Below are 25000 nucleotides of genomic sequence, written 5' to 3' on the forward strand. Positions count from 1 at the left end.
GCTTTCGATCATGAGAATGTAGCTAAAAAATATTGTCTGTACTTTAGATTTGTCGCTGACATGTATAGTTTTTGGATTATAATCTCCGATAGATGTGTTGAACTTTTCTCTTACACCATCAGGCAAAAGTATCCAATTGTACACAATAAATATGTATAATGGGAAGAGTGCAATGAAATTCAACTACTGTAGCAATTTCATGCTAACCTGAAGAAAAACTGGTCTAGTTATTGATACTCAGAGGTCACACTCCAACGGACTTGAGCCCTTTGGGAAAATGGCAGCCTTCACATTGATTTTAAGTCAGTCCTTTGGCGCAATGTGACCTGATCTGAAAGATAACATTTGCTGAATCATTTTTCACATCTTGCTCGTACAATATACCTACTGTAAGAGCTACCAACAACACAGCCCCAATGCCATATTAAATCTGTTTTGATTCAGAATTCCACATATCCCACAGATCGGCTGCTCCCTTAACGTCTGTAGAGGCTTTTAAGATGGAGTTTACCTCAGCGCTAGACTGGCTGACAGCTCATCAACATGAGTGACAAGTGTTGGGAATGAAACTGGACCGAGGGGACAAAAGCAGAAGAGAATACATGCCACAGGTTGACAAGAGGCAAATTGTGAAGATGATGTACTTCACCAATCCTGCATTTCATAAGCATTACACCAGGAGTGGGTTTCATGAATTATTGTTACCCCTGCAAAATGGAAAAGGTTAAATTGTCATCACATTTACAAAACAAGGGTAGGCCTACACGTAAAAAAGAAAAATCAAAACAATGTAAGCTGCAGGCAGTGTGAGGCATGGATTGATTTTACTGGCAATTGCTGATCAGATTAATATCAATCGACCTCCATAGATAAGGTAACAATGTATTAGCCCTTAAGCTTCCAGTACACTAAGCACTAAGCACTGTAGTCAAGACTTAATTTTTAATGTATTGTACCGCAGTTTGCGGAGAACACAAACCAAGGAGCAAGAGGTTGAGAGATGTGTGGGTGAATGGTTTGATAACCGGTCAGTAAAGAAATATAATGCTGGTTTTAAACCTGCTTTCTTACACTTTCATCTAAAGCAGAGGAAAACAATGAGCTTAACTGTGTTAGTGTCACTAGTCTCAGAAACTTTACCTGAATGGCTATCTGATAGTCATTATCATCTAGCTTTTCATGGTATGTTATGCAATTTGAATACCTTGTAGATGAAAGGTGCTACATGAATCAACTAGCCTTGCATTTTCTTACATAATCTACCCTGTCTGTAGACCTACCTCTTCAGAGTTATAGGTTACATCTTCAATTAGTCATAAGATACACATTGCCCACCAAGGCTATCAACAGCTTTGTATTACACAAACTTTTGTATATTTCTTCATGCAGTCTGTATTACTAAAGGGTGAAATTAAGGGCAGGTACTGTAAACAAGCACTGGGAGATAATTAACAATCAAATAATGGCATACAATATAGCTGACACTGAACTCTGGAAAAAGTTTAATTAATAAATGGAAAGAAGCAAAGTCAAATGTAATTCTTAAAACCATGTCCATGATGACTACTACTGAGCCAAATGGCAAAAACATCAGCCTGTTATACATTTAAAAGGCATTTATTCCTTGAGTGACAGTATGTGAACATCCCATCACATAACAATATGTATTTGAATTAATTGCACTTCTATTTACTCATATAAACTATAACAAATCCAACTGCATATTGTGAAATGCTGCTCGTTTTGAACAATGATTGTGTTTGCTTTGATTGTGGTGACTGTCATGAAACCAGGCATTAAGACAGACAAAAAGAGAAAGAGAATACAGATTATAATGTCTGCTGGTTGTAAACACGCCTCCAGGAAAAATAACTGAAATAGAGTAAATAGGAGCAAAAGATGAGGCTGGTGGAGACAAGAAGAGAGAAAGAAGAGAACAGGGTGGAGAGAAGACACAGTAATTGTCAGAAGGCCTAAAGCCTGGAGGCGCAGCTTGTTACTTCTGCGTTGGTGCTAAATTTGACTGGGATGCCTCAAAATCCAAACTGATTAGCATACAGTAAAGGCACACACGTATATTTGGCAAATTTGCGTACTGTGCGGATACCTTGGTGGAGTGATTCAACTTCAAAGATTTGCCATGTTTCACACTTTCTCTCTATTTAGGATATGTTGTGGCTGAAATGTACTGTGGACAGGCCTGGAGGAATCAAAGCAAACCAGACCGACTGAAAAAAAGGACTGTACCATTTCTAAAGATTGTCCAAACATAGCCTAATTTCGCTATATTTGAACCCATCTTGTTATCCATTGTTCACCAGCGCCTTCATCAACCAGGAATTCTTGTGCTGCTCATGCATGGCCTTCAATATACCTTGATCTATTTGCGTTTTAAGTTTGACCCTGTGTGCTTTCCATAGCTGGGTAGTATAGTTGAAACAGTGCTACGGTCGTACTCCAAATATTGGTAATTTAGAATTGTGGAAATATACAATTGTTCCTTTTATAGGTAACATTTTAAATTCTTAAATATGCAGTTAAACTCTGGTGGGTTTTTTAATTGAACCGCAGAAGTGTTGTTGACAGCAAAAGAGATTAAGGTGAGAGGAATAAGTCAAAGTCAACTTTATTGTCAATCTCAAAATATGTTTGCAGACACAGAAAGATCGAAATACTGTTTCCCTCAGTCCCGAGGTATAACAAAACTCACACATTAAAGTGCAAGAACACTCAATAATTTACAAAAAAAACCACCAAATAACTGTTTAAGTAAGCAGGATATATATAAAAGAGATGATGTACATAGTGCAAAATGTTGCTGCTTCTGAAGTGAAAAATAGTCATGAGTATATTTCTTAAGAGACAAAGGGAGAACAAAAGCTAAGAGCCTGTTTTATTGCTGATAGAATTCAAGCAGGGTGGAAGATGAAGAAGGAATTGGAGAGCAGGAGCTTGGACAGTATGAAAGAGGGGGGACAGAGAGAGAGCATTTTATTTGAACTGCATCTCAAGTAGGATGATTTTGAAAGGAAAGGCTTGGGTGTATTTTTTCTCCCAAGAGTAAGAGCTTTGAAAACATTACATAGAACGTATAGAACGGTGAGTAGACATATTGAACATGGTTTCATGCTCATGGTTTCCTATACTCTGATAGGATTGTGTTGCAGAGGGAACAAAATCGTAAAGGGACAAAACGTTGGTGTTGTTACTGGCAGCTGTCATTACAATATAATCTAGAATAGCACTAAAGAAGAACAGACCTCCAGCAAGGGTAATGGTGCATTCGGAAAGTTGTTCCTCAGACTTTGATGTTCATGAGCTTTGAGTCATTATGTGGAACCGCTAGAAAGATGTGCTTTATTTAAGAGCCATCAACGTTTGCCATGTTTCTGCGTGATATGTCCATAACTTGTAAAGTCATATAAGATACATTTACAATAAAGTTGACTTTTTTTGACTAGATTGCTCGAGATGTTGTTTTTGGGGCGTTTCAGATTACTCAGACATTGTCACGATCACAGGTACAGATCAGAACCCAATAGCACGACTCAGATACAACCAGCGTATAGCAATGTTCAGTTTATTCAGGTCAGGGACAGGCAGGGTCAAAACCAGGAAATCCGTCAGACAGGCAACCAAAACCAGACAGGGAGCAGGCAGGAACTCGAGATCCGTAAACAGGCAGGCAGGGATCAAAAACCGGGCAGGACAAAAATCTAGGCTAGAGACCAACACTCACTGGAGAGCTTGGCGGAAACGACAAGACAATCTGGCAAAGGACAAGTGATAGTGAGGTGGTATAAATACTGTGGAGTGATGAGGGAATGAGCAACAGGTGAGGGGAAGGGCTGGGAAGACCAGGTGAGGGAAGTGAGCTGATTACAAGGGCCTGGAGGAAGGCGGGATCTGAAATGACAGGAGAGTTTAGATGAGCCACCAAACAAACAATAATAGAAGTGTCTAACTTGTGACAGACATGACCTTTACTCTTTTACACTTCGTATATTCACAGCACTTGAGCCTTTGTTGGTTTGGTAGACTATCCAAACCCAAGATAAATAATACATTAATACATAAATAAAAGACCATTTCTTTAAGCAAAATAACCAAAACATTCTGACCCGCTCAATTTTCGGTTGCCTCCAGCAGATCTGGGAAGAAAAAGTGAAAAAAGGGCCACAACCAAATGGGGATATATGACAATGAGCAGTATGAGACATCAAGAGAGAAGGAGACGTGTTGAGGTGAAAAGCTGACCCGGGACAATTTAGTGAATTGTTTTGGACAGCTCTCAGACGGCTGTAAAACAATCTCCTGGCTCTTCGTGTCTCCCCGTCACTTTTCATTCGGTCTGATGAGATTTGGATTGATGATGACAAGCAGGGTTATTAGAACCGAACCCCAACGTTTCCCGATAGTCCATAACACTCCTGCCAACAAACACCAACGGCTGTTCATCTGTTTGTGTTGTGGGCGGGGTTATGGTGCAGAAGATGTTAAAGAAAAGACTCAAGTGAGGACAAGACAAAGAAAGAATCCTTTAAAATGATTTTCTTTTCTGTTTTCCCTGCATGGTTTAGCTTAGAATTAGGGTTGGGGTTAGGGTCTGCGGTTAATAGCATGTGTGACTGTTGAATTATCAGGATTAAGGCATTTATGACAGGAGAAGTGAGGCAATGAAGATGAGGAGCCACAACGACAATATGATGTTTCAAAGAGAATTGAGTGTGAAAGAAAATGGCGTTCTCGAATGCAATCTCAATGTTCTCAATGTCAACGTTTCACCTCCAAAGAAACTGATTCCAATTGTGTTGAGGATAAGAGAGCAGACATGAAGAACACACACAAAAGCACTCAACAATAAATGAAAAGCGACTTTCACGGAATGGAAACTGAAGGAGAAGGACCATGTGCGGTAATAATGGGGATAAAAGAGTCATGGTAGAAAATATGACACCAACAGACGGAAAATGACAAAAAGGCTCAGCATCATTCAAAACGTTATTCTTCTATGGCGTCCATACAGATACAGGTTCACAGATCACCACCCACATCCGTGTTTTAGTTGTCTTTGTAGAAATATGAAGAAAGAGGGAAAACTCAATCAATCAATCAATCAATCAATCAATCAATCAATCAATCAATCAATCAATCAATCAATCAATCAATGTTTATTTATATAGCCCAATATCACAAATGTTACATTTGTCTCAGTGGACTTCACAGTGTGTACAGAATATCAGTATGACAATACGACACCCTCTGTCCTTAGATTCTCACATCGTACAAGGAAAAACCTCCGGAGAAAACCCACAGTTTAAAGGGAAAAATGGGAGAAACCTCAGGGAGAGCAACAGAGGAGGGATCCCTCTCCCAGGACGGACAGACGTGCAATAGATGCCGTGTGTAAATTGAAAAGATAATACATTTGCAACATAGGTAGTCCAAATGTTTGGAAATGCATGTGTGTATAATAGGAAGATGAATCCACGAGGATATCCATCCAGGACTTATGATCCAGGACCACAGCCACGACTCAAGATCCAGGACTCGCAATCCATGACACAGGACCGCAGGATCATCCATGACTCCGGATCCCGGCGTATATAGACACCAAAAAGAAAGACATTTGGGGAAGCTGGGTTAATCGGAACATGAGAGTACACAGGTATAGACAGAGAGAAGGAAGAAGTAAGATGTCCCCCGACAAACTAAGCCTATATCAGCAAAACTAGGGGCTGAATCTAATCAGCCCTAACTATAAGCTTTATCAAAAAGGAAGGTCTTAAGCGCACTCTTAAAAACGGATAGGGTGTCTGCCGCCCGAACACAAACTGGAAGCTGATTCCACAAAAGTGGAGCTTGATAAGAAAAGGCTGTTTATATGTGAAAGTAAAAAGGCATTTTTGTGGGACATCTAATTGTAATATTTAACAGACATACAGCGTTTCCTGCTGCTTTATGTCAAAAATGATAACCATGATATGTTTGAACATTTGATTAAAGCTGCAGTATAACATCGGCCCAGAAGCAGCTTTCCATGAGATCTGAAGTAAATGACTTTGTGACATTTTACTGTGACTTTAAAGCTCTGTGAAATCTGCTTCACATTTACACACAATTGTTTTTCAATTAAAAAAGGATGAAACGGCGGGTAATTTAGTTGTGTGAAGCACTCATCTATCATTTCCAGCATTGTAAGCACTCTCAACTGCTTCATGAATAGTCAATCCCACACACTGTAAGCCACCTCAACAAAATTCATTCAAAAGGCAAGGGCAAGGTGTTTAATTAGATGTTATTTTTTAAAACACAAGTGTTTTTTCATGGGATTACTCTGTGGGTTCTCTTTTATCTCATTTTCACTCTGGAAATTGTGTTATGCTGTCAGCGAGGTCTCAGTATACATGTGTTCAGCAGGCCTCATTATGATGTGTGGGCCAACCATTTAATGCACTTTAGTTTGAACCATCTCTAACCTAAAACATGGAATTGAGTTGTCCAAAAGGATAGTGATGCACTGAGGATAAACAAATGCATGAATAATGCTGGGGCCCGAATAAAAAAAGATGTTGAACTTTTTGCAAGAACAAATGTGTCAGAGCATGTCATTTAGTTTGTTCTGGTGATGATGATATAAGTGGAATCTTCATTTCTTTTCGATAAGTGCAACTTTACAGGGCAAACATGTTGATGTTTCGAAAACTAAATTAAAGACCAAATAAAGAGCAGAAATGAACGATTAAATAACATCAATCATCTTCAATAGGCGTCAGATATTATTTGAAACAAGTTCCAAAACTGTGATAATGAAAATTGCTTTCACACAAGGCTACCATGTGAGTATGCTCACTGCATGGTGCCATCCATCAAACTACAAAGCACTGAGCATCAAGAAACATTTCAGATTCAGGAGAACTGCCTGTCATAAAATTATGTTTGGTTTTGTAGCTGTGTTTAAAAAGCTGCCTTTTCTGCTAACTAGTTTGTCTTAACAATGGCAACGAGTTAATGTTCATGGATACGACATTCATTCCTCTTCAGTCATGGTAATTGCAACACAAGGGACCGCAGATATGCTGTAACAAGGTGTTTAGCACTGAGGGTCAAATTATCCAGGATAAATGGCATGGATGCACCCAATACACTCACTTAGAGCCTTGCTCCGCTGCAACATAGGTACACACATTGATATCCTGAAAGGGACCAAAGTTATGGGGACTGTCAGCCCTCCAGGAGACTCCCTGTCTCCCACAGTAACTCTTCATGGCCGGTTAGCTCTGACTACCAGCAGAGCGGTGGCACTTACTTAGAAGCAAAGAGGCTCCACCTCCTACAGTTGTTGATGTACTCTTCTCTGCCACATTTTTAAAATGTGCTAAGAGGGTGTAAAGGCTCTAAGGTATTCTCTCGAAAGCACATGAGCAATCTGTGAGAAATGAGACCTTGAAAGTGGAATTTGCATGGGGGGAAATACAGCATATTGCAGATTGAAGCACCTGCCACAGAATTTGTGATTTGGACAAAGTATGTGTAACATGTTTAATTCGCCCATTAGGAATATCTCAAAGCTTCCAATACACCAAATGTGAACAATCTGAGCGTAATGTGTTCACAGAGACTCACAACCTACAGTACGCAACGGCATGTTACAGGGCTGCAGCAGCACCTAAATACTTCATCTAATATGAGTGTCAGTCTTTTGGCAGTTAGATTGATTAACTGCCAGCTCACTGTTGACTATGTGGGATTTCTGAGTTGACATACGCACACATAGCTTATTAGAAAGCTGCCTGGCGTGAGAAAATTATGCTAAAGCTCAAGGAGCCCTTGTTGTTGTTATTGTATTGATGGATGCCAGCGGAAGCAGCATGAATCCCTTGAGACCAAAACACGCTGCTATTAAATACGCAGGCCTGCCAACGCAAGAAAGCCCCTGCTCAGACACACACACACACACACACACACACACACACACACACACACACACACACACACACACACACACACACACACACACACACACACACACACACACAAACACACACNAACTTAAAGACAGGAACAGGCAGGTAACATGGACGAGAAAAACGACGACCGAACATGGAGCAAAAGGGAAGACAAGATTAAATAAACAGCAGGGTAATCACAGGACAAGACACAGCTGGGGAGGGGAGGCAGAAACACAACAGGTGAACACAATAAGACGATCAGACAGAGGAGGGCAGACACAGGAAGTAAGACCAGACAAGACAACCAGACAACGCTTAGAACGTCACATGAACTTGGTTCCTATATCCTTGGAGACACCACAATTCATCAACAATTCAAAAAAAGTTTTCTGTCATTGGGTTATATAACACAGGATGGTCTGACCAAGCTTGTGTGATGTGTGTGTGTGTTTGAATCCTCAGCTCATCATTTATTTAAAGGTCAGATTTTGAGGTCGCGGATACAAGCGGCCGAGATGGGTTTTCTCCGCAGGGTGGCTGGCGTCTCCCTTAGGGATAAGGTGAGAAGTTCAGTCATCCGGGAGGGACTCGGAGTTGAACCGCTCCTCCTTCGCGTCGAAAGGAGCCAGTTGAGGTGGTTCGGGCACCTAGTTAGGATGCCACCTGGGCGCCTCCCTAGGGAGGTGTTCCAGGCACGTCCAGCTGGGAGGAGACCAAGGGGTAGACCTAGGACCAGATGGAGGGATTATATCTCTTCGCTGGCCTGGGAGCGCCTTGATCCCCCAGTCAGAGCTGGTTGATGTGGCCAGGGAAAAGAAAGTTTGGGGCTCTCTGCTGGAACTGCTACCCCCGCGACCCAACCACGGATAAGCGGGAGAAGATGGATGGATGGATGTTGAGGTTTGCAAATGGTTACCAAAGAAAAACTTGATGCACATTTGGATTTACTTTGCAATTCTCCATTTACAGATCCACTTCTTGGGGATTTACGGATCCCTCTGGAGGGAACACAGGGATTTTAGCCTTTGCAGACCATTTACGTGCACAGTAACCTATAGAACACACTGCAGGAAAAGGAAAACCACTGGGCCTCTTTAAGCTCCTTCAATGTTCTGCGTATCTATTTCAAATTCCTTTGAAATAAAAAACATTCAAACATCACAGAGAACATTTCAAGCCTGCTTTGTTTCCAGGAAACTGTGCTCTTACATTCCTCGTCACTGTGAAAGGAGACACACTACTGTGCCAAACTCACTTAGCAGTCACATGATAAGATCACTGAGCCCTCCTGAGCCCTCAAAGGTTGATCTGGTTTCATAGTGAGCCAGTAAAGTGAAATTGAAAGAGATAATGAGGCAGATACAGAATTAATGAAGGGAGAGAGAAGCAAGATGAATAAGGAAAGGGTGAATAAGGATAACAGCCATTGCTTAACTCCAAGCAACAATAGAAACTGAAAGCTTTGATTTAATTTGTCTAACAATTATTAAAAACCAAAATGTGTCCATTTATAATTCAATAAATATTGATGTAAACACATTAGTTAAATGAATGACCTACAGTGATCACCATAGCACCATTCCAAAGGAGATTTGACTAAAGCGATCTCTTTCCCTCCATCAGGGAGGTAATGTGATTTCATTCATCATGTGAACTACACACTTGCTGCTGCTCCAATAATTGAAGTCTTATCCAGACAGACCCCTTGGATTTTAAGGAGCATCTCTACATATTGATTTGTGGAGTGCTCTATTTCCTGCTTTTTGAACACTTTGCCAATCAGCTTTGTTCCTAAGTGGTGAAAAGGAAATCAATTGAACCGGTTTGACAAAGTACACACACAGTCCCAATTTGTTACATTGTGTCTATATCTCTCTTCCCAGTAAGGATGATTGGCTTTAACCAACAATCACATAATAACACTAATAAGCAAACAATGTGATTTCAGTCAAGACTGCATTATTATTACTGTGTAATCTGCTTCTGCTTCATCTGCAAAAGCACACACTGATATTGTTCCATTATTACACATTTTCAACCAACCTAAAAATTTGAAATTAAACAAATAAGGTCTAAAAGTAACTTGAATTATTTGAGCATCTTAACACATATTGAATAGTTGGTGTAAATGATGGTGCTCATGCAGACACTGGAGGCAACTCAATCAGAGGCAGCACGAAAATGGCATGCCATTGTATGTTGTGTCCTATCGTGTTTCTTTATGTACCGTGTCCTTGTACCGGTACTCTTATATGGTGTTCCTTTTGTTTTATATTAGCAGTGTTATTGTGTACCAAGGAATATTTTTTCCTATTGTGTTTGTCATATCGTCGCATTCCTGTAACATCTTTTATTATATGGATGAAAGGTTGTATTATACCGTATGATGCGTTAATACAGTATGTACGTAACTAAATTGATAATGTTCAGCTGGCCATAATTTCTCATAAAGTAAGCACTAACACAGCAAAGTGAAATGGAAAGTACTTGTTGAAGGAAATGAGTCAACATTTACAATCCCACGGGTCATCATTAGACGCCCTACAATAATGTATAAAATATAAAAAAATTGAAATTTGTCAAGAAATAGGCATGAGTATTAAAGGTATTTAAAACATGCATCATTAACATGATCACTTGTTTGTTGCCTTAGGAATATGGCATTCAATTATTCTTTTATGACATTTTAATCTTAATCCAAGCTAGAGGCTATGCATATTTAAAAAAAGGTATATCTTGAAATGCAATTGCCCGATTAGTCAAGCAGCCCATAGGAAAAACTTGCTCCAAATGGCCAGTCCAACTATAAGTGCCGGAGTCATGTAGTGAAAGTAATACCTAGGTGTATTGTATGTCAAACTATTTGTGGTAAAAGTAAACCCTAAGGACGCCTTTATTGGTCATACAAACCTAACTATCGAATAAATGTGTGCATTGTGTTGTTAAATATTGTATTTCCTTCCTCCAGAGTCAGACTCCTGAGGTTTCCCGGGCCAACCTGACACAGGAAACTCTCTCAGCGTAGCTAACAAGCTAGCCAAGTGCGGCAGCTTTGTTATGTAAACAAAGAGAGTATCCACTCGTCCTTGTTAACCAGGAAGGCTAACAGGTCCCTCAACACCTTGACAATATATAAAGACGAGCCACTGGACTGTATTTACTCTGCCACAATAGGATAGACATAGACAAAACTATAAATGATTAGCGCAGGATTAGAAAAGTCATCACAAGATAAGGGAATACTAGAGAAGAGACTGAAGCAGAGTCTCAATCAGATAACACGTCCCTTTACCCAAGATAAAAAGATGATAAACTGCATTACATATTGTAGTGTCTGACCAGGAAACTTTTTAAATGAGGACAATTTGTTCCCCTACCCTAAGGTCAAAATGTCAGGTTTGCACAAAGGGTAAACTACACTGAACAAAAATATAAACGCAACACTTTTGTTTTTGCTCCCATTTTTCATGAGATGAACTCAAAGATCTAAAACATGTTCTATAAACACAAAATAACCATTTCTCTCAAATATTGTTCACAAATCTGAAAAAATCTGTGATAGTGAGCACTTCTCCTTTGCCGAGATAATCCATCCCACCTCACAGGTGTGGCATATCAAGATGCTGATTAGACAGCATGATTATTGCACAGGTGTGCCTTAGGCTGGCCACAATAAAAGGCCACTCTGAAACGTGCATTTTTGCTTTATTGGGGGGGTCTGGGGGGGTCCGAAAACCAGTCAGTATCTGGTGTGAGGGTTAGGGTTAGGGTTAGGGCTAGGGTTAGGGTAATGTTGTGAATCGAGTGGCCTGTGTTCGTCGTCCATAACATACGCCTGCCCGTACCATAAACCCACCACCACCATGGGCCAGATTTTTTCAGATTTGTGAACAATAAGAGAAATGGTTATTTTGTGTATATAGAAAATGTTTTAGATCTTTGAGTTCATCTCATGAAAAATAGGAGCAAAAACAAAAGTGTTGCATTTATATTTTTGTTCAGTGTATATGATGTTCATCATCGTAGCTTGCTGATACGCACACACACCTATAGAATCTTACATTGGGATACAAACAATACTGCTTGATCATTTCCTCATGAAACATTTGCATGATAAACTATATGGGGAAATAAGCTCATTGTAATACAGATATGCAGCATTTTAGGCATTGCTAACTTCTCAGTGGAGTGATTTCTTTATTGTGTAAGTCACTAAGTGCATGTGTATCTGAGCTTTTGGCAGCACATGACAGAGCTTGTGGATGGTTCTGGTGTTTATTAAACTTCAAAGCACTTGGTCACAAAGTTGGCTGATGTTGCTCTAGAGAACTGATGACAGGAAATGAATTTACTGCAGGAGCCTGGCTATATTTAGGGTCACATTGTTGTCTCAATACAACCTCTTCTTTATTTGGATATAGAAAAAAACATATAGAAACTTGAACTGAAACCAAGCGCCACATGAGCAGTTATGTTTAGGCATGACCTGTGTGGTGTTTGACTGAAAGACGTTGTAAAGGTCTTTAGATTGTTTATGGTTGCATAAATAAAAGATTGAATAAACCAAGGGATTAAACAAAGCATAACACCATCTGTTTATGCTTCTTATATTCACACCAGGAACAGGTTGTCCCTTCAAAGCAATGTTTTGATGGATTGCGGAAATGTTGCCGTCATGGCCCAAGCAACATAGGGGTTACAATTCGAGGAGGCAGGTGTCCACACATGGAGTTTTTATCTGAGAGAAAAGACTCCAGGGGGCGCCTCATCAAAGCAACTTTCTTAAAACTCTGACAATGTCAACTAAATTGTAAAGCTCTGAGAAAAGGCTACAACTTGCATCTTGTTTCAATGACGACACAAAATAAGCTACTGTATATTGATTGCTTCTAAATATAAGTGATGAAACAGCTAGGTTATGTAATATTGAATGCAGCCGAACCGTGTATTACAATGCCGTTATGTGATGACTTCCAAAGAGATAAGCAAGCATAGTCGGAATAAAGTATTATTTTATTTTTAAAAAACGTTTTCAGATTGCACATCACATAAACACCAAATCCCAGCATGCATTGCGGCTAAACCATCCAATCAACGAGCTGAGGATCTTGCCTACGTCTGTTTCCGGTTTCGTTTATGACCGATGTATTTTGTTATACACACATTCCTTCACATTTACATTTTAATTTGCAGTATTTCTAACATGTTTTTTAAATATAACTACGGTTGTAGTTGAAGAGTTTGTAAATTAACATGAACCGAAGCTGTTGCCTGGCAACTCAATCGCACAACGTCACGTCCGTTAATTCCACATCCACACAGCACTGGATTAACATCGATTTAATACATTAATGTAGCCTTTGTTTCTGCTAAAAGAGGTGTCGACCAGCTGGGGCAACAAGAAAATTGGCATAATCGAGTGTGACTATTACAAAATAAATCGTTACGTCGGGGTAGCATTTGCATTTCCGGTTATTTCTCCACTGGTTAAATAACATGGGTTAACAATACCGTCTAACTGTCACGTTTGAAGGGACGAAATCATGACATATTCACGTCTTCCAGCATGGTAAATCGTCACATGTTCACGTCTTGCCATGATACCGGGTTGCGGTAGCTAGCTAGCTGGGCAAAAAATATGATTATAAGAAAACAAACAAAACAGTTTTAGAGAAAACTGATCTGGAGTGAGTCTCTCTAATTAACCCTGAGGCTTTTTTATTTGAAAACCGAACGTATTAGCCTAATCAGATTCAGTCCACTATTACAGCTCAGATAGATTCAATTAAGGGCCCAGTCAACATGATGCTGTTATTCTAGTATAGGCCCTTTTGAGACCATACTTGAAATATGATGAACAATAATGGGTTATATTAAAACAAATGAAAGACAAAGTCCGCCTGGAGGAATAATTAGGCAAAGGTTCCATGTATTAAACCACATACCATAAACATGCCAGTCAATATCCAACAAAAGGCTTTGCAGATTGTGTTCAAAATCAAACATCATATCATCTTTTAGTCTTCTTCGACAACACTTTCTCATTCCCAAATGGTCACATCCCGAAGCTAGGTCCACGTGGCCTCACTTTTTAATTCAAACTATTGGTTACCACTTTAGCTTCATTTTTCAACAGGCAGGGTTTTCTGATAGAAAAGGTCAATAGCATGTTACACACTTGTATGTTACATGCTTTACTACTGTACTTGGTAAGGTTGCAAAATATCTTGGTTGGGTTTTGGAAAAGATAATTTTTTGGATTCAAATAATTTCATTAAGAATTACAAACGTGACTTTTGGCCTTACATTAGCTCTAGGTAGAACTACATCTCTTTTTGGATCTTAATCCAATCAGACAATAACAATCCAGAAAGCACCAGGACATTTTTGGGGATTGGATATTTCAGTGGAATATCAAGGTTATAATGTGAATACATTCCTTGGCTATCATTGGTCATAGCAAGGCATTTTAATGCATGGCCTTTCATTTTTTTATGGATTTGCTGTAATATTGGTAAGTAAGATTACTTACTTAATAGCTTGTTACACTGACTCACGTTCAAGCTGGTGCTGAAAAGGCTGTACTGTTCCATACATAGATTAATTTCAGCAACTAAATAACTATTAAAAGTATAATGATTAATTCAGTGCTTCAGCAGGATAATGGGACATGATTACTATAATAGTCAGTTTGTCACAGGCCTGCTGGTCACATTGACTATGATAATGAGACCTCCATCCGCACTCTTGCATATGAACTAAATTACACGTACTGTGAGGTGTATTTTCGTACCCTGTCCTCTTACCCCTTGAATACACTATTTATAATAACTGAACAAAGCTTCATCAACCGTATTGAGCCTGACAAGCCCTGTGGAGTGATTGTCTTTGAAATGTGATAAATGCCACTAAATATTTGATGGTATAATTATGGCTTTCAATATTTTATAAAATACAAATAAAATGCATGATGGCAACAGTCCTGCAGCATTATTACTTTGTTAAAATATTGATAAATAGCTAACTTTAAATTCGCTTCTAGATTATTTATTTTTATCATGCAATTAAATCTTTCCAACAGCCTCTCTCTCTCTCTGAATGAGTACACTATAGAATTCCACCACCTCGATGTATTGAATAATTTACACTATGGCCAGAAGCATTAACATTTCATCCTTATCCCTAATGTATGTTACGAGTATGTTCCATGTTCAGAATATCCATAGGCTCCGTGCATGAACACACTGTCAGAATAACAAACTACTTACGTATCAGTTATGGATGAAATCCTTCATATTTTATTTTTAGCCCTGCAGTCGTGTTGAAAATTCAGACGCAGACTTACATAAATGTGACGTATTTTTACATGTTGGTTTCATGTTTGAATAAGCCCCAAGTGTTAATATCCATTAAAGTTGCAGAAGCAATCTGTAGACCTGGTTATATTTACAACACCACTCAGAGCAAGGTCAAATTCAGAGAAATTAGAAGTGCATTATCTAACCATCTGAGATCAATGTAAAAAAAGTGTTTATTACCCTTTTCTATATGAACTAAGAAAACACAGCATGTGGTTTAAGATAATTTATGCACTGTTTCCAAGTCAAAGGAAGGAACATCTCTATTTGAAGGTAAGTAAGTCTACCTTGCTGTTATCTTGCGTTGCTGTGTGTGCAATGACCCAACTATAAAGAATATGATTGACTCTCAAAAATATGTTAGAAACCATTCCTTCGATTCCAGTCATCAACATCCCACAGAGGCAGCTCTAGATTTGGGACATCTGAATTTGCCACAAACCGTAACATGATGCTTTGATCTGAAATCACATCACAACTCCTTAAATTGCATCCCCAGCAGGAAATGTTCAGAATCAAAACAAACCAAAACACTCTTTGTACAATAAATGTCAGTCAAGACGAGTACCAGCAGGGGTTCTTACATTTCAGAATGCAGATGACATTTAAGGAAATCAGGCTAGTCAAATCACTTTCATTGAAGAGGACATCATGGAACAATGGGCGGGGGGCTCGTATTGACACAGAAACACAGTTAGATGGGTAACAATACAGTGATATTAGGTGGGTCGGAAGTTATTTTAAAGATCCAGGGGAGGGGAAAATTCAAGAATGCAGAGTAAACACACACACAATTTAATTACTTACATAAACCAATCCTATGTTTCTAAATCAGATTTCTCAGCTCATTTCACATCAGGGATCTCAATAAACTGAAATGATTTCCTGCTCACCACAGGCAGCCACACACTGTCGTCTCAGCCCACACCTACATATCACAGAGAAGAAGATGACTCCCTGATCACTGCAGCTGTGCAAAGCAGCCCCCGGAGATTTCACAAAATACACAAACCAGAAGTGTTTTGTTATTGGAGTCACATACAGTATGTATAGTAAAGGTAAAATAAGTGAAAGCTTTCTGGTATTAATCCAAGCCAATGAGGTAAAAGCTTGTTTCCCTCTGGTGGGATACCAAGCAGTCTGTTAGCATAGTCTTAATACCTCAGGAACCACCGCCACCTTTGACAATCACCGTAAGAGACAGAGCTAATTAAAATGCAAACACACCCACACAAGATATAATCTAACTGCACAAAGGGTCACATTTAATTTAAACACACACACACACACACACACACACACACACACACACACACACACACACACACACACACACACACACACACACACTGTAAAGATACAATACCTTTCAAGCTTATTTGGGGTGGCAGTGGTTCAGTCTGTAGGGGATTGGACTTTGGACCGAAGGGTTGTCGGTTCACGTCCCGATCGGACCAACCAATATGGAGTGTTGAGTTGTACTGGAGAGGAGCCAGTTCACCTCCTGGGCCACTGCTGAAGTGCCCTTGAGCAAGGCACCTAACCCCCAACTGCTCACTGGCGCCGGCTAGACTGGCTGCCTCCCCTCTGACCTCTCAACTGCATGTGCATGTGTGCATATAGCTGTGTGTGTATTTGTATATGTATGTGCATGTTGTAAAAAGTGTGTACTGTGTGTACTGTATTACCTGTAAAAAATCGCATGTGTGTGTACGACAGAGTGGAAACTGAATTTCCCCCTCTGGGGATTAATAAAAGTCCATCTTCTTATTCTACGAGCTATATCAGTATAAAGGTGACATTGTCAGCACAAGGGTCTTCAACAGGCGTCCAGGTCTTGAGTTTGGAGCGGAGCCTTCGTAGTTCGGGCACAGAGTGAAGCCTCAAGAAAAGAAAACCTCAGCAAGGGAGATCAGTCTATCAGAGTCAATAGCAGAGAGAAACGCGGGCTTACTCGCAGGACACATCAGACAGACCACCATCAGGATCAACTCAACTATTTCTCAAGTCTGACTGACAGTTCACTCCTATCACGCTTTGAGCAAGTTCAGCTTACTGGATAAAAATACTTGTCTCTGACAAAGATACAGAGAGAGCTGCCTCCTCCTGTCCCTTGCCTCAGGTCACTGTCCAAGTTCAGGTTCACTAAAGATGACATCTTCCCCAGAGAAAAGACCATACGGTTGATGGCCAAATGCTTCCAGAAAATAAATGAATTTTTTACCGAGTGATTTTGTGGTAAATGTTCTGCCCTCTCCAGGGCAAAGTGAAAAAGGGCAGTGACAGACTCTTGGTTAGAAGTGTTCGGGTATACAAAGCAATAGTAATAGTGGTGGATACCTTCTTCATCGAAAATAAAACATAAAAGGCAAAGGCCGTCTGTAGAGACAATGTATCAATCTGATGGGCTTCAAGTGTGTATGGTGGAATGGAAACTAGGACTGAAACAACTGGGACGAAACAAGAAATGAATACTATGAATAAGGTAATGAATGAAATACATAAATAGCTGCATTGCAAAAGAATAATAATACAACTTTTTGAAGCAATGTAAGCAACAAAATCAATGCAAGCATAAACAGCAATGGACCGTCATGCAAGTTCTCAAAGGGGGAACTATAAATTTTAAGTAATGTTCACATGCACTTTGCTTATAATTTATTATTATTATAAAAAAATATATTGTATTGACATGTCAATAAATAGAAACACCAAACTAATAAATGGTTTGTTTTTCAGAATCTCTGTCGAGGACAACAGGCTTTGTTTGAGGTTATACGATGGTTGACTCAATGCGTTTTCTATTTGTATTGCGTTTCATTCTATGGTGTAAGGTAAATGTCCCTTTCTGGTTGGTTCTTTTAATAACAAAAAGTTTGGTGTTTTTGTTCAATTGTATTGTGAAGAGATTTGGATTGTAATAGGAAGTTTTACAACAGCAAACAAAAGTACATTTTCTCAGGTAGTTGTAAACTTTGAGAACCTATTTGCAGTACTATTGTTTTCTATATTATGTTTTTCATTACCTCACTGCTCTCATATTAGTATATTTTTTGACCGATGTTGTTACTTTACAGATTTCAATTTACATTAATAATAAATAATAATTCTAAATATAATGCTTATTTTTTTTTATCATTTTATCCATTATATTTTTGTTTAGTTATTTGTGTACTTACTCAATTTATATGATTTGTACACACATCATAATATGGTCTTATTCTTTATATTGTGTGTGTCTTTTGCCTTGTCTGGGTACTGCTTTTTGTCCCTATTCTTCGTTTTCCTTTGCTTGCACTTGGGCCTTGTATCGTGTTGTATAAACTGTTCTTATTTAAGAACAATCTAATAAAAAAAGGTTGTGACAGGAATACATAAAAAATAAATTGTACGCTTGGTGAAAAATATTGATTATTTTAGCTGCTCAGTCTCACGTCGTAATGACCCCCTGGAGGTCATATCTGTAACAACACAGTGTGGCTAGGCGGTACTCCTGAATAAAACCGTGCATACAGCACCTTTTTCATTCAACAGTAAAGCATGTGCATGAATGTCTTTCTCTCCCCTCGCAATTGTATTTCAATTTATATACCTATCCTATGTGTCCTTATTCTGCTGCTGTAGTATTATTGGTTTATCCAGAATATTTGATGTTGTGTATTATTTGTGATATATGTCGTTTTAAACTGTATGTATATATTTGCTGTTATGTTTATTTTATTTGTATTAATGTTCATACTTTTATCTCCACCTTTTAAATCGTTGTGCTAAATGTTTGTTTTAATATTTTATTAAACTTGTGTATCTTTCTTGTTTTTATTTGAGTCTCTTTGATGCACCTTGATAAAGAGTCTTGGAAATAAATAAATGTATTTATTAATTAATTATTATTGTATTAACAATAATAATAATATGATTATATTATTTTAATTGCTTGAACACAATTGGCGCTTAGACAATATGCAGAATTAATCATCCATCTATCTATCCAATCCACCTATCTAATCTATCCATGCTATATATCTAATCTATCTAATCCATTGACCATACCATGCTATCCATCTATCTATCTATCTATCCATCCATCATCTATCCATCCACCATCTAACTAATTCTATCTATTCATCAATCTAATCCATCCCAATCACATCTATCTATTAATATCCCATCACATAACACAACACTACCACCAATCTAATCCTACAACACAACTTATTCTAATTCTAATACATCTATCTTTACTAGTCTATCTATCTATCTATCAAGCACAACACACTATTAACAAGAGAAGTACATTTAAACCCACCGTTTCCGGGTTGGCAGTCTGGCCTGGTTTGTTTGTCTACTGGCACTACTAACGGGACAAAACACAATACCTACACACACCGCCAACACAACCCCTCTCCCTCGGTAAAACAACAGAAGACTGGGAGCACAAGGAAAGAGGGGACAAACAGACACAAACACAACCATATAAAAAGCGCACAACCAGAGATGGAGTAGCCACGAGAGAGGATGAAATCAGAATGCGCCTCCCGGAGGGCTTCTATCTGTACGCCAGGTGGGCTGAACTGCCACATCGCCCATTTCCTTCGTCCACAAAAACAAAACCTAACAAATCGCATCTGCTGTGACCGTGTATAATTTTAGAGAGGAGAGAGACCAGAAGGGATTAACAAACCCCTCATATATATTGGCTGTTTTAGGTGCAAACCTTCAGCCTTCATCCCTAAGCAGATCAGAGAGAATATACAACCACTGTGGATTTTGAAGGAGATTAATACCCTAGTTTGTGGGTCTTTCACCTCCTAAACTCGCCTTGGATTATACTCCTGGATGGTTAACGTCAGAAGACAACAAAAGGAAAAATGAATTTTATTTGTTGTTGAACTATAAGAAATTAGATAGACGTCCCCCCCCTACATGGCTGCGTTTGAGCCCCTCGTCAGTAAACACAACAGACACATCACAAAAATATCACAGAGTCAACTCCAAAAGAACTCTTTTTAACTCACAGAGAGAATATAATACCCGCAACCTCGTAGGCTTTCACACTTCTTGTCTCCCAAGGTCGCGCGTAGGCTCAATCAATTTTATAATCAGGAGAATGTGAAGTCAGATTACTGTCACTGAACATCCTATCGCCACTAGTAATACAATCAATGCGTTTGCAACGATTGGAGACACGCCAAGATGGCCAAAAAACAGAGCCTTTTAATTTCATACCGCGTAGTACTTAGTGTGTTATTTTTTTCGCCTTGCCACGCATAATCCTTTGAGTGACAGCCGTTGCTGCAGAGGGATTAATATCGCTTTTGTTTTTAATCCTCAGTTTTGTGCCCTGACTCCATTTGGGCAGGATAGAAATATATAGGGGCTCGGCATCGCAAAGAGGGGTTGGACCCCCATTAAGTTGTGTTATATTGAACAAAGGTAGCGAATTACAATTAGGGTTTCTTTTTGTTGAACAAAACACACACACCGATCGTGCAGACAAAACAAGAACACAAGTAAGCCAGATAAAAGTCTGGCCATACAGATACCCAGACCAGAACCATGAACCTGGCGAAGGGAGCTATCTGTTGGATTGGATATAATCAGCCTTATCTGTAGGTCCGGGAAAACCATTTTTGCTGGCCTATAAATATGCCTAAGACTGAATTCCTATAGATATATTATTAAAAACCACTTTTAGCAAGCAACACATCAGAGTATTCAAATCCCCGCCATAATACCTAACTGCAAGGCTACAGATATGTAATCTAACAATACTATATTTTAGCTCAGCATAAATAACTATATAATGAGGTAATTGTGGCAACTTTTTAAAACACTTCAAACATTTCAAAGGCAAATATCATTTTACATATAACACATATATAGNTTTTTTCTTGCAGGTTTATCACAAGGTGAGTTCTTTTTTTATTTCCTGCTTTTTAAAAACACATGTGCTCATCAGTACAGGTTAGCTCTGAGTGTTAGCGAGGCTTGCTAATGTAAACACAGACCATATTACACGCCACAAACACGTCAGGCATTGTTTCTGATAGCAACTTTCTGTGGGTCCGCCGCCGATTTGACGTCATATCGGCAGAAAATCTGTATCCGCTCGTTGTACCCCCGTTTTTAAAAGATTTGGGTACGGAGGAAAAGAGAGAGGGTTTTATTTTCTGACGCTGCGTGAGTCCCCTGACACACCGGGGACATATTTATGTATAAAAGACATTAAAAAGTGCATTTTGCATGATAGGTCCCTTTTATAGTAAAACAAACACACTTAAAGATTAAAGTGTCACCTTGCATATTCTGGTGCTGCACATTTTCTTTAGTTGGCCTCAGCAGAGCCAACAGTCCGTCGAGCAGCAGCGGCCTCACTTCATAACACCTCAGACCCAAAATCAGATTTATAGCTGCAAGACCAACAAGGAAATCAATAAAGGTGATCATTTATGACACCGACAATTTTGAGCCCCAGCACACAGGGAATACCAAATACATTTGTAATTTCAAAGCAAGATTTGGCATACAAAACAAAAAAATTATCAACCACAGTAAAAGTCTGTATTCTTACCTTCATCCTGAACCTCCAGGTGCAGAGAACTGAGCAAACCCAGCAGAGGTTCTACTATGCTGTGGTGGGCTGTCTTCATTTTGGACTGTGAGAAGAATAGATCCCATAAAAAAAGAGTTTACATTTGGCCAAAGTGAGTGAGCAAACTAGTAAGAGGGCACATGCTCTGAGAACAATGCTAATAAATGTCTTAGTGTGCACTCATACTTTACCTGCACAGTGTGTAAGGAGTGCAGGACCCGCTGCTGGGCCTTCGGGGAGGAACACGTCATGAGAGCAATCATGGCTTTATAGACTTGGTTTTGGTATCTGGGGTTTCCACGCGACAGAGACTCCAGGAGGGCCCAGGCTGCCTCTAGAGGTTCATCTGTGTTTGACTGAGCCAGGAACTCTGCTATGGCTTTCACACCTGCAAGATTGAAAAAAAAATGGAGGTCAACGCTGTAAGCGCCATGTCAGTGATCAAGTTATCCAGATGATATTTAATAGACAAAATTTGGTGGATATTGATTTTTGTTTTTGTTGTAAATGTCACATTCAGTAAACCTCCTAGAGAACTGTTAACCATTGCTTTGGTTAGTTACAAACCTCAAAATGCAAAGTAAACTAGTATACTTCAGGAATGCAATAGTACTACTGTTTTTGTTCTCTTCTGTCATTTTGTATGTCTAGCATAATAAACTACAACTGCATTTTGTTGTGATAACCTGCGTTGCAAAATAAAATACTTTTTTCAAAATGGATTAACCATTGACAAATAATTGTCTTTTAAATAGTTTTTAGAGTATCTGAATGGCAGGTGTGAAAAAGCTATATCTAATGCACTGATTTATCTAATGCACTGATTATAGTGTAGTGTAGAAAGAAGTGTGTTTGTATTCCAGTGATTCTTTATAAAAGTTACCATGGCTTTCACAGATAACCTCTTTGTATTTGCGACCAGCATCTGAGATAGTGAGCAGAAGGCGGAGGGCCTCGACCTTCTGCTCCTCTTTTCTCTGAGAGTGGCTCAAGATGTCCAGAAGAGTGAGGACTCCTCCATCCTCCAGAAACTCCATTAGGTACTGATCACTGAGGGAAAGTTGATCAAATTAATACTTCAGACTGAGTCACAGAAACAGTAGTTTGTGAATTGATACAGCGTTTCATATTGACTCACTGGTTTGATGAAGAGAGGAAAATCCCAATTGCTTTAAGCTGCAGTCCCAAGAATGTCCCAAACATGTATCTGAGTATTGAGTGAAGGACTATGTTTAGTAAATAATGTATCCTTAACAGAAACCAGCATGATCCCTATAGAAACACTATATATCATTTGAATGACTTATGCATTATTTGATTTAAGCCACAATATAGTTAAATGTGTGCTTTTACTGTGTGTAGTAAAGACATATTTAAGAAAAAGCTACAGACAAAAAAATGTGTGTGTATTAGGCAATTATTTTCATTATTGATTAATCTGCAGATTATTACCTTGATTCATTGATTAATAGTTTGGCCTGAATTTCGTACATTTCTTACAACATTTTTATAAAATTGTGAAAAATGTCTCAGTTTCTCAAAGTCCAAGGTGATGTCTCTGAAATGTTTTTGTTATATCAGTCCAGGACCAACAAGATATTCAATTTATCATGATTTAAAAAAGCAGGAAATCTCCATATTTGAGAAGCTGAAAACACAAGTTTTCCATGAAATTACTAATAGATCACAAACTAAATAGTTTTTGATAATTTGTCTGTCTGTAAGATGAACAATTGGTTCAGCTCAGCATTAAACAAAAACATTATTTAGCCTTGACTGCACATAAAGCTAACAGCATCAGTGCATCAAATTTATAGCCTTGAATCAATCAATGTTTATTTAGCCCAATAAAACAAATGTGTCATTAGTCTCAGGGGGCGTTACAGTTTGTACACAAGATTGATTGATTGATTGATTGATTGATTGGTTGATTGATTGATTGATTGATTGATTGATTGATAAATGGTAAACAATATGTTTGATATAGTTTGTGTTGGCTCATGCAGGCGTCCACATGCAGCCTGAACATATAATAAATACACAGAGAGAGGATACGTGAGTCTGGTCCAGGTGGTGATCCGGGCCAGGAAGAGGCTGGAGACCTGAGCGAGCTGCAGCTCCAGATCACAGAGCCTCCTCCCGGGGTTCCGGCTCAGGAAGGCGGTCAACATGCGGCCGCGGACCCTGCTGTCACCCCGGTCCCACTCCCGGAGAAAAGTGAGCACTTTACCGATGTTCGCCTCTTCCTCCTCCGGTGTTGACATCCTGCCTTCACTCCTGTTCTTTTTGGCGGAATAACGTTTTTTCTAAGTTTATTTTATTTATAAGAATCAGAACCAGGCATAACCAGCTTTCTTATAAAAGCAAAAGATAAACTGAATCATGGTAACATTGTATTTTTTGGCGTTTTCGATATGCCTTTTTTCCTCCACTTAAAGCTACTGCGTTTATAGTTAGTTGACGGTTGCATGGCGACGCCCCGCCCCCACACAATCTGTGGTAACCATGGATGTATAAACTGTGGTAACTCAATCACCATAGGCCTATTAAGTTCGATTTTGACATAGGCCTAATAGTACTTGACTTGAGTATTTTTATTTTAAGCTTCTATGCTTGCTATACTTCTTCTCCACTACATTTTAGAGGAAAATATCAATTGGTGTAAAGTAACTAAGTAGCCTACATTCACTCAAGTATTGTATTTAAAATTTATTTTTTAAGACACATTGTACTTTACTTGAGTTCCATTGAATGCAACTTTATATTTCTTCTTCACTACATTTCAGAGGAAAATGTCCAGTGGTGGAAACTAACTAAGAAGTTTACATTTACTCAAGTATTGTATTTAAGTACTATTGTTGACATAATAGTAGGCTACTTCACTTGAGTATTTTAATTGTATCTATGCTTATAGGCTACTTGTACTCTCTACTACATTTTCAGAGGCAAATATCCAGTGGTGGAACGGAGCCTACATTTACTCAAGTATTATACGAAGTACTTTTTTTTGACATATTTGTAATCATTCTGAAATGGGACATTACAAACAGTACTTTTACTTTTGTTACTTAAAATACATTTACAGGGTTGCCAACTTT

At 38.9% G+C, this 25000-nt stretch overlaps 1 protein-coding gene across 1 annotated transcript in view; it reads right to left on the reverse strand.

The window, feature by feature from the left end:
• Positions 1-24346, reverse strand: part of mutyh (mutY DNA glycosylase) — a gene marked incomplete at its 3' end in the record, with an annotated part of 37131 nt that extends 12785 nt beyond the window's left edge. Inside the window, exons 1-6 of the mRNA XM_010768361.1 lie at positions 23958-24346; positions 23041-23109; positions 22786-22952; positions 22094-22290; positions 21882-21966; positions 21607-21720 (exon numbers count right to left, since the gene is read on the reverse strand). Of these exons, the coding sequence (XP_010766663.1) occupies positions 21607-21720; positions 21882-21966; positions 22094-22290; positions 22786-22952; positions 23041-23109; positions 23958-24166 (841 nt within the window). The remainder of the gene's footprint in view (positions 1-21606; positions 21721-21881; positions 21967-22093; positions 22291-22785; positions 22953-23040; positions 23110-23957) is intronic.
• Between the last annotated feature and the right edge of the window lie 654 nt (positions 24347-25000).

Source organism: Notothenia coriiceps, unplaced genomic scaffold, assembly GCF_000735185.1.
Source record: "Notothenia coriiceps isolate Sejong01 unplaced genomic scaffold, NC01 NC01_scaffold00005579, whole genome shotgun sequence".
Classification (NCBI taxonomy): Eukaryota; Metazoa; Chordata; class Actinopteri; order Perciformes; family Nototheniidae; genus Notothenia; species Notothenia coriiceps.